This window comes from Nannobrachium achirus (genome assembly GCF_963921795.1).
Source record: "Nannobrachium achirus genome assembly, chromosome: 20".
Lineage (NCBI taxonomy): Eukaryota > Metazoa > Chordata > Actinopteri > Myctophiformes > Myctophidae > Nannobrachium > Nannobrachium achirus.
Window position 1 is genome coordinate 20,692,539 of NC_137827.1, and position 11,480 is coordinate 20,704,018.

Sequence of the window (11,480 nt, forward strand, 5' to 3'; positions counted from 1 at the left end):
ATCGTGTCCCAAACAACAATAAAATAACATCTGGTTGTCCCAGAGGTGAACTGGGCCTTTAACTCTGACAGTGTACAAATGGAACCAAATTTGGTTCCATTTGTACACTATCAGAGTTACAGACTTGTATGGGTCAATTTAGACCCCCCATAAAGGAACCCACAGAGTCCCTGGAATCCACTTTGAGAACCTACTGACACAAACAACCATAATAGCGTTACGACACGAACGATCGATGCTCGAAATCTAAAAATACAGTGCGTCTGCTTTCTCGATACACGTGACACTCTATCAACCTGAAAAAAGGTTTTTGGAGACACCGTCGAAGTCAAAACGTGAAGTTGCCGATGGAAAGGGACGGCCAGGTTCGCATTGGCAGAAGGGTAAACGTACAGGCATTAACTTGCAAAATGGGGATATCAACACAAGGAGTCACTTTTTCCATGAGGAGAAGACATTTGGCCCAGGGCATCCTGGAGAGTCTGGCTCAGACAGCGCTGGCTGGAATTGCCGTCTGGTTGTGTGTGCGTGTGTGTGTGTGTGTGCGTGTGTGTGTGTGTGTGTGTGTGCGTGTGTGTGTGTGTGTGTGTGTGTGTGTGTGTGTGTGTGTGTGTGTGTGTGTGTGTGTGTGTGTGTGTGTGTGTAATATGAGTGAGAAGTGGAGAGAAAGCTAGAGACCATATGCAACGAGAGTATAAGACTTTCACCTCTCCTTGCAGATCCTCCAGAAGGATGACCACATAGCTAAACAGCGCTACATCGGGGGGAAAAACGTCCTGACCAAGGGAACGCACGAGTGGGTGTCCTTCGACGTGACCGAGACCGTCAGGGAGTGGCTCATGTACAGACGTGAGTGGCCCCGCGTCAGACCTTCTCACACCCGATCTAAGTCTCGTGGCATCGATAACGGACAATCTACAACAGGGGTCTTCAACGTTTTCAGGCCGGAGACCCCTTAGTTGAGAGAGAGATGAAGCAGGGACCCCCCACAACCCATAGATACCATATAGTTTCATCATCTGACGGCACAATCGTCAGTGTATTTTGGATTCATGTCAATTTGTGTTTTCAGATATTTAACCGCTTGAACTATCAATATTTCATACATTTTACCTTTCATTCTATACATAGTCTGCTCTTTTTCCTCTCTACACCAAACCTCTTTGCCAAAAATAGCCGATCTACAAGCTCACAACGCCTTGCCAAAAATAGCCGATCTACAAGCTCACAACGCCTTGCAGCGCAAGGCGTTGTGAGCTTGTAGATCTGCTATTTTTGGCTAAAGTTCTCAGAATATGGACACTAGGGTTCCAGTGGTCAAATATAAAAAAAGAGAAAAAAACTTTCAATCACTCAAAGATTTGGAGGACTGCAGGGGGTCCTCCAAATCTTTGTGTGATAGGAACTTGTTTTTTCCCCCTTTTTTATATTAACCACTTGAACCCTAGCGTCCATATTCTGAGAACTTTAGCCAAAAATAGCCGATCTACAAGCTCACAACGCCTCGCAGCACGAGGTGTTGTGAGCTTGTTGTGAGCTATTTTCGGCAAAGAGCTTTGGAGGGGGGAAAAGAGCAGACCAAGTACAGTGAAAGGTCAAGTTTATTAATTATTGACCGTTCAAGTGGTTAAATATCTGAAAACATTAACATGAATCCAAAATACACTGTTGAAACAAACAATGAAACTTTATCCATGAAAAGATTGTGGGGGGTCCCTGCTTCATCTCTCTCTCAACTAAGGGGTCCTTGGCCTGAAAACGTTGAAGACCCCTGTAACAGGATCATCAATACAAATAAACAAAGCATCTGCCTGACCACCTCCCTCCTCACGTCCCCGTGTGGTTGTTTCTCCCCAGAGACCAACCTGGGCTTGGAGATCAGTGTCCACTGTCCCTGTCACACCTTCAGTCCCAACGGTGACATCATCGAGAGCGTCAACGAAGTGCTCGAGGTGAAGTTCAAAGGTGAGTTTGGCCGCGAGACCAGGGTTGTCGCACCAAATTCTGGGCCCTGGGTTACAATGAATGTTCTTCATAGGGGGAGGTGGTTTAACCCATTTAGACTGGGAACGCACCATTTTGTGCTTTAACTATTGAAAAATAGCGGATATACAAGCTCACAGCACGGCACCGAGTGGAGTGCCGTGCTGCGAGCTTGTAGATCTGCTATTTTGGAAAAATCGTGAACGTTTGAATATTTCAAATCCTTCTAAGGTTTTTTGAAAAACCAATGTTTCTATGCCAGTGGTGCTCAAACCTTTTCATGTGAAGGACCCCCAAAATGATATGTATTTGTCCACGGACCCCCATCTCAAAATATTTAGTTCCAGGGACCCCCCCCCCCCCCCAGAACCAAAATTTGTTACAAATGTTTGCTTAAAAAAATACATATATTCAAAGATTTGCACACATTTTCACGACTTTTCAATAGCTAAAGTGTAAAATAATGAAGGCCCCTCCACCTTGGGCCCTAGTAACTCAGTCCCACTCCCCCCCCCCCCCCCCCCCCCCCCGGCAGCGAAACAACACAACCTTGGTGCCGCGGCGGGAGGCGGGGTCTCGCATAACTAATGCGAAGAAGGGATCCTCCAAGACGTTCCCATCACCCGTTGGCTCTCTCTCTGCGAACTCTCATGGCACAGCCACCTCGTCCGTCGCTGCCCTTATTAAGAGCTCGGTACGAAAGGGGAAAAAGTTCTGTCGTCTGAAGTGCTATCCAGTGAACATGCGCCCCCGGGCGTTTGATACTCCAGTCGAGGGCCATTTTTAGGAAGATAATGGCTTCCATTTCTGAGGAGCGAGGCGAGAGAGACACAGACCATGGGAATACAATGGGTCTGGTATGTCACTTAGCATACGGGCCCCCGGCGGGTCCTCTGGTCCTGGGAACGTTCCCCCGACTGGGCTCGGCCGCAAGGAATGTGCTGCCACGGCGCGCAGACGCTTGGCCCCGAATTAAAGAGGGGCGTCCATATCCACCGGCGGCGGCTCTCTGGAGATCTCCGCTGCTTTAGCTATCAGGGGCAGATTGGATGAGCAGACACGAGCCCAGGGGGGAGGATGGAAGAGCGGGGAGAGTGAGGGGAGCACAGCCCTGACAGTCGGGAGGTGATTGAAGCCCGGAGACCGTCTTTTTACTGCCCAAATTAAGATGTAATAATAATAACATCCCATCAAGAGCCAATGAGGGTTCATTCTCGAGCTCGTGCTTCCTTCCTTTCCGCCATACAGTTAGCTCTCTCACCCAACACAAAGAAACATTAGCATGAAGCTGACTGTAGTCTCCATGTTTAAAAGGTACAATCTGTACGTTTTATGTCCATTGTTTCCCTCTCCTGAAGAAGAGACTTAAAGGACAACTTTGTTTTTTTTACAACAAGGGTTCATTTTTTAGATTGTAACTAGAGAAAAGAAAAAGTGAGTGTTAAAATGTTTTCATTTGCTTCGTTCTATTGTTTTATCGCGTTTACCGTGCTAAAATGTGGGGCATGCGTACGCATGGGGGCATGCGTACAAGTGGCTAAATATGTCTTTTTAGACACAATAAGCTAGCAATATCTTTATTGCTATTTACAGTAACACTTCTAGCCACCATAAGCAGAGATGGGCGAAAATACATTGAAAAGTATTTTGATACAAAATACAAATACTGGGTCAAAAAATTTATCAAAATACAAAATATAAATACAGGCCAGAGAAATGTATTTAAGATTCAAATACGTATTTTGTATTTTGAAAATACATAAATACTTTTTATAAAAATTGATGTAATGATTAGTAATTTTATAGATTGACTGCCAAATATTAAATTAATTGCCCGTCCGAATTTCGAAGAATAAAGTGCCTTCCAGACAATACACGGTCACCGCCTCCTAGTAATTCATTTTCAATGGGAGGCGGGAGGCTATTTTGGCGGAGAAGTTTTGGGGCGGCGAGGCGAGCGGGCGCGGTCCCGTGAAATCCCCGCGAGCATGCTCGCTTGTGCATGCATATGCGGGCGGTGAGAGATTGTGTTCATCTTTGTGAAATACTGCGTGGCGTTTACTCACTGAGCGAGTGTGTTTGTGTCTCACCGCAGTGCGGTAACCGCTGACCCAAGCGGCAGCTGCGTATCGTGTGGAAGGTACTTAAATTGACCATACTATGGTGTTTGTCTTGAGCAGGCAGCCTAAATGTTTACCACTGTGTGCCAGTGTGTGAGAGCTCAGGCCAGAAGTGCTTTCCACACGATACGCGGTCACCGCTATGGCTGCCGCTTGGGTCAGCGGTTACCGCACCGCGGTGAGACGCCACACTGTATTTCACAAAGATGAACGCAATCCATCTCTCACTGCCCATGTACGCATGCACAAACGAGCACGCTCGCAGGGATTTTCACGGGACTGCGCCCGCTCGCCACCTCAAAACGTCGCTGCGCGGCAGAAATAGCCGCCCGCCTCTCATTGAAAATTAATTACCAGGAGGCGGTGACCGCGTATCGTCTGGAACCCACTAAAAAGGAACTATGGCATGAGACTGAATGCAGAGGTGCCGCTGCGCCAGTACTTCATAGAGTGCAAAACCGCTCTGCCAGCCTTATAATAACTAAAACTGCACTCTGTCGAGGTGCCAACTTGCGCCTTGTGCACAAGTAGGCCATGTATGGCCTGCTTGTGCGCCAGCAGAGCGTGCCATGAGGTGCGCTCACCACTGGCATCACCACTGGCGATGCCAGTGATATCACCACTGACATCACCAGGAATGCTGGTCCCTCATTGGCTGTTAATGATGACATTGCCAGAAATGCTGGTCCCTTATTGTGCTACGTGCTTAAACACACACAGCTACCTACGGTACCTACCTACCAACCTACATACATACATACGCAGATGAACGCAGTACTTGCGCGCAAGTCAATCGAAATTGTAATCATAATGCACGTTACATTTGAAGCAAATCAAAGTCAAGTGCTATGGCAGTATCACACACACACACAAACCACTAGCAACAGTTTAAACCTTTGTGAATGTTTAAAATGTGTCCATTTGAGAATAGAATTACGTTAAAAAGTATTTTGTATTTCAAATACAGAAAATACTAGACTTGAAAGTATTTTGATACAAATGACATCCAATTTTTTACATCGCAGCCAAATACAAATTACAAAATACAAAAAAGTATTTCAAATACGTATTTCAAATACATGTATTTCAAATACTGCCCATCTCTGACCATAAGTCACATCCAACCATGAAAGGTTGCGTTGTATCTTGGGAATGGGCTTATTCTGTGTAAAATTACATATTTAGCCATGTGTATGCATGCCCCCGACCACTGAAATAAGAATCTCTAAAACAATAGAAAGAAGTAAATTAAATAATTTTCACCCCCCAAATGACTTTTTTTGTATTAATCATGCCATGGAGACTTGATTATAGTAAATTTACCCCCATTGATTCTGGATGGAGACCCAAATACATGGCCCTGGATGGGGAAACCATCAGGTTAAGTTTACTATAATCAATTTATTGTCTTTATTGACAAAAAAAACTACAAATATTATTGAACTCAAGTCTCCATGAGATAACCTATTAGTCCAGGAGTCTTCAACAGGGGGTCCGGTACCCCTAGGGGGTCCTCAGAGTTACTACAGGGGGTCCTCTAAATCTCCTTTTTCATATTAACCACTTGAACCCTAGCGTCCATATTCGGAGAACTTTAGCCAAAAAATAGCAGATCTACAAGCTCACAACGCCTCGCATGCAGTGTGAGGCATTGTGAGCTTTTGGCAAAGAGCTCTGGCGTAGAGGGGAAAAAGAGCAGACTAAGTACAGAGTGAAAGGTTAAGTTTTATTAAGTATTGACGCTTCAAGTGGTTAAATATCTGAAAACACGAATTGACATGAATCCAAAATAGACTGATGATCGTGCTGGATGAAACAATATGGAATTTATGAACAGGTTGTGGGGGTCCCTGCTTCATCTCTCTCTCTCAACTAAGGGGTCCTTGGCCTGAAATCGTTGAAGACCCCTGTTTTAGTGATTGAAATAAGGCCCAGATTTAGCTTTAACCGACTTCTCTGTGCAGGTATGGAGGGGGACTATGAGGAGAGTCGCATGAAGAAACAGAAGGAGCAGCTGTACCCTCATCTCATCCTAATGATGATCCCCCCCCACCGGCTAGACGCCCAGTCCTCCTCACGCCGCCGCAAGCGGGCGCTCGACACCAATTACTGCTTCTCGTAAGAAAACCATCTATGGCTGTGGAACATGTAATATATTGTGTCATTCATTGTCTAATTATAAGGGTATTACTAGGGCTGCACCATATGGCGAAAATGTATCGTCGTCTCAATATAAACACGTGTAATAAACACATGCAATAAATGGTGTAGTTAAATGCCCTGTATTCACATCCTGCATAACACATATGGTTATTTTTTTAGGTTTTTTATTCATTTCAACAATCCAGGTATTATGGATGTTTTTGTTTTAAGCGGAGCAGTGAGAAGAAACTAAGTATATTGCTAAGTTGGTGGTATATATTAATTGTCATTGTGAGGCATGTCATATCATATCAATATTCTAAGTTATCGCATTTTGCATGTTTTGCTAATATCGTGCGGTCCAAGACTTGTGTCCCTACAACGCACTATGAGCTTGTAGATCGGCTGTCTACAAGGAGATTTGGTGTAGAGGGGAAAAAAGGAGTAGGCCACGGAAAGACCTCTAGGGTATCCTGGTCTATGAATGATATAGTGTACAGTAAGTGGTTAATTGGCCCAAAAAAAATACATTTTCAAACAGTCGTTTGAGTACATTCACACAGAAGGCAAATATTATGTGGTGCCGGCGATAAAGCGACATCGTTTCTATTCTGAACAAGGTTGTTTGAGCTTCCGCAACATGACACACAAACACATCAACCATTTAGATTAACCCATTTATCTGCTATTTTTGAAAAATCATGATTTCTTTTGCAAGTTTTTGAATAATATCTATTTAAAAGCGAACATTTGTAACTCAAATATTTGCTTCTGGGGGGGTCCCTGGAACAACATATTTTGAGATGGGTGTCCGTGGCCAAATACCTGTAATTTTGGGGGTCCTTCACATGGAAAAAGTTTGAGAACAGCATGATTTAGAAGAAGGATTTAGAAGTCGCGTCAAAGATATTCAAAGACTTGTATATCTGCTATTTTTCTAAAGTTAAAGCCTAAAATAATGGTTAAAGTGGTTAAAATCTAACGCGACTCGGGCGCGTTCCAGGTATTTGAGGGAATACTAAATCTACTTGAAAGTAGAAATAATCAACTTTTTTGCAACAGTAGAGTACTACTTTTGGTATGGTTATTTTCCCACACCTGGTAATGGCTCTACATGCAAAATACATGTATACAGTAAATATATATATACGGTAATCAAGCATGGCAGAGGCACAAGCAACACGATACAAGTTGAGATCTGTCCCAGTGGTGCTGGGAGACACTACCTCCTCTCTTACACGTTGTCTCCTCCGCTCTGGATTCTCCACATCAGGCTGACAGGCAGCTCTAAGACACCTGGGCTGACTCCAAGAGGGAAAATAAGGGCACACCTAACAGTGGAATTTCTGAGCTTTTTCAGGCTTTGGCGTCAAAAGCGTATGGAGCAGAACGTACACAACTCTGTGAAAAAAATGGCCTCTTCTCTTACTCCCCTCTTCTTCTCTGTCTGCAGGAATTACGAGGAGAACTGCTGCGTGCGGCCGCTATACATCGACTTCCGCCAGCACTTGGGCTGGAGGTGGATCCATGAGCCTAAAGGTTATTATGCCAACTTCTGCTCGGGTCCCTGTCCTTACCTCCGCAGTGCAGACACCACCCACAGTTCGGTGAGGAACAAAACTGCAGAATCAAATCATGAATTGATACACTCATATCGTCGTTGTCGGGTGGAAACCTTTTATGTCCAAGACCGTTCGTTTTGTATTTATCATTTAAAAAATGAACTAAACTAGTGAAAACAGACGATCTACAAGCACACAACGCCTCGCACTGCGAGGCGTTGTGTGGCGTTGTGTGCTTGTAGATCTGCTCACTATGTTTGTGCAACGGCCTTGTATGATGAAGCAGGGCTTTACTTTGCAAAAGAAGGAACAAATTTGAAACTTGGAGATACAAGGTTTCCACCCGACGACAATATACTGTATATGGTGCGTTCTCTGTGCATAGTACCTGCTCAACTCATCTTGGCTCTACTTTACTTTTTGCTTTGGCAAACATTTGTACCTAATACCTGGTACTTGGCGTCACCTCTCTTAAGGTTCCAAGCGAGCCATCACCAATTAGTGAATCGTCACTAGCATCATTGCGTCGCGACAGACAAGTGGCACAAGAGTGGCAACCCGAGGTGTTTGCCAGTGCCACTCTTTTGCACCTTATGTCAGCATGTACTGTATGTAGATATCTTTGATATATACAGTATCTGTCCTGGAAAACAACTAAATGATGGAGCTTGCACAAAATGTCATTCCTCCTGCTGATTTACACCTGTAAACCAGTGATGTGACAAAACTAATTCTGATTCAGACTCACCAACTGTGCATTGCACGCCATGCTCCCAAATACTATTAACAAACTATTAAACTAGCAATTGTAAATGTGAAATGAATCAATATTGAGCAACTGCATGGCTTACTTCTCACCTAAAATGTTTTGTTGGACTGCAGAGGTGAAATAGAGATTGAAGTTGCCATTGTTCTTTAGCACTCTCCTACACCAAGGGTTTGAAACCTTTCAGATCGTGACCCCCAAAATAGTCATATTTGAACTGGGGATCCCCCCACCACAAATAATTTAGGGACCCCCAGTTTGGGAACCACTGTCCTACACTGAGCTTTGGACGTAACTCTGACAGCTACTTTGAGGGGACACTGTCTGCTGTGTAAAACACATTTTCGTGGCACCAAACACAAGCAAAATTGAGCCGGTACCATGCAAGTGCAAACGCGCCATACAGTATATTAATATGTAATATTAAAATGTTGTATGTTTGTTTCGTTTTTAAATGCCCTACTACGTTGTACAAGAGTGCCCCACACAAATACTGTAGCTGAGCTTATAGATCAGCTATTTTACAAACATTATGAAAGTGAAAGCGATGCTGTTTTTTATAAATATTGAACCAATGAAAAGTATTGAAAGAGCCTGTGAGTAAATGAATACTTTGGATCCATTGGGAACACAGGTTCTTTCTTCCATTTTTCAGATTTCCAATACTTTTACTCTACTACATCTCAGAAGCAAATATTGTACTTTTTACTCCACTACAATATTTGAAAACTTTAGTTGCTAGTTACTTTGTGGATTTTGAATATTATTACAAAACATACATTAACCTCTTCAGCCTCAGATACAATTCAGGCTTTTGAAAATAGCCGACCTACAAGCTCACAATGTGTCACGATGCGACGCATTGTGAGCTTGTAGATCAGCTATTTTCAGCACAAAACTAAGTGTAAAACCGGTCATTACAATACCATCAAGGCCTGCCAAAATACATTTCAGTTGACTAAATCAACTGTAAATTTAGTCGCCTAAATTCTTATGATATTTAGTCGACTAAAATTAGACTAAAACTAAAACTTTTCAGGTGACTAAATTATGACTAAAACTAAATGACATTTTATTCAAAAGAAAAGACTATGACTAAAACAAAAAAAACATTGCTGTCAAAAACAACACTGATGTGTGCACGTGCCTGCTCACACCCTCGCTGAGCTCTCTCTCTCTCGTGGGTTTCCCTCCTCCTGCAGCTGCTGAGCCTGTACAACACCCTGAACCCCGAGGCGTCCGCCTCGCCCTGCTGCGTCCCCCAGGACCTGGAGCCCCTGACCATCCTGTACTACGTGGGCCGCACGCCCAAGGTGGAGCAGCTCTCCAACATGATCGTCAAGTCCTGCAAGTGCAGCTAGACAGGGAGGGCCCCGGCACCCCCGCCCCGGCACCCCCCGGGCAGCGAGAGAGAACCTGGGGACACCTCCTCCCCTCCCCCAAGCACTACTCAGGGCGGGGCAGGGGGAGAGGTGGGGTCCCCCACCCCACACCATCCTCTCTGCGAGTATACCTCTATCCACCTCTGTCGCCCCCGCCCGCCCCTGCCCGCCCGCCCCGCCTCAACCATGCACGTGCGCTGTCTCTCTCTCTCTCTCTCATGCACACATAACCCTGCGGACGGGAGGCGGAGGGGATGGGGGGAGGCCCCGCCACACTACTTACTTGCGTTCCGTGCGGGAACAGTGACGTGTGTGGACCCCCTGCGAACTCACCACTTTATTAAAACGACGCTCTCAAAAATCAGCAGAACTTGTTCTTTTTTGGGGACAACCGTCGACAGTGGCCTTTTTTGAATAAGTGTTTTTTTTGTTTTGTTTCGGTTCCGCAGTGTTTCGGCTTTTTTGAAGTGCCTGTACGTTCGCCATATGACATGGGCATTCAAAAGACAGTGTTTTTGTTTTGTTGTTGTTTTTTTTTTTTTTTACGAACAAGAGGAACACGAGATAAAGGTTCTTGCTATGACCACTGCATATTCCGAGGACATACAGATGATTTGCAGTCGAAACGGGGGGGGAAAGTGGCTGATAATGCAGACTGAACGTACGCTTCTGTCGTACGCCGGCGTTCTGTGCCGAAAATAGCCGAGTGAGCTTGTAGATATTAGGCTATTTTCGGCGCACGACACCACCGTACCGCGGTATATCGTCGTTGTCAGGTGGAAACCTTGCATGTCCAAAACCGTTCATTTTTATTGTTTAAAAAGAATGAACTAAATAGTGAAAAACACGTACACATTCGAAACTTGGAGATACAAGGTTTCTGCCCGACAGTGACGATATAAATGATGTGTGGTTGTGAAAGTGTCCAAGGGGTTCGAGCTGAACAAACGCCCCTCGACCCAACAATGCATGGCTATAGGACGCACAGGACAAAATATAGGATCGTCTACGCTGGAAACAAAGCCGCTGTGCACTCCACAGCTCCCTAACACTGTTAATCTAGGAAGAAAATGCTGTTGGATTTTAAAAAAAGAGAACTATTTTAGGAAAAGAAAGAAAGAACAAAGAAAACATGCTGGAAAACAACCTTTATTCAAAATAGTATTTTCATGGTTACTGTATGCTTACCTCTATAATGGAACAGGACGGTGTCTCCTGGGATGTGTTTTGTTTCTGAAAAACGAAGCCTTACTGTTGTACGAGACTATGTACATCACTAAGTGAACACTTCACTAGATCACAAACTGTAAATGTTTTTTTTTTTTTTGTCATTAATCTTGGAAACACTTTTTTTAAATTAAAATAAGGACGGTCTTGGACTAAGTTGCTCCATTTTCATTATTGTTTTTTATTTATTTATTTCTATGCATGGTATGGTACACAGTTCCTCTACACCCCGTCAATGCTCGGGACTTTGCACTCTGCAATGCAAATTAAACTACTTTGTCACAAACACATTCTCACT

The 11,480-nt window shown here is 44.3% G+C and overlaps 1 protein-coding gene across 1 annotated transcript in view; it reads left to right on the forward strand.

Moving 5' to 3' along the window:
* The window catches only part of tgfb3 (transforming growth factor, beta 3), a 27,701-nt gene extending 16,499 nt beyond the window's left edge, over positions 1–11,202 (forward strand). The window contains exons 3-7 of the mRNA XM_080751307.1: positions 720–849; positions 1,858–1,965; positions 6,068–6,221; positions 7,699–7,852; positions 9,776–11,202. Of these exons, the coding sequence (XP_080607433.1) occupies positions 720–849; positions 1,858–1,965; positions 6,068–6,221; positions 7,699–7,852; positions 9,776–9,934 (705 nt within the window). The 3' untranslated portion in view covers positions 9,935–11,202. The remainder of the gene's footprint in view (positions 1–719; positions 850–1,857; positions 1,966–6,067; positions 6,222–7,698; positions 7,853–9,775) is intronic.
* Positions 11,203–11,480: the final 278 nt, after the last annotated feature.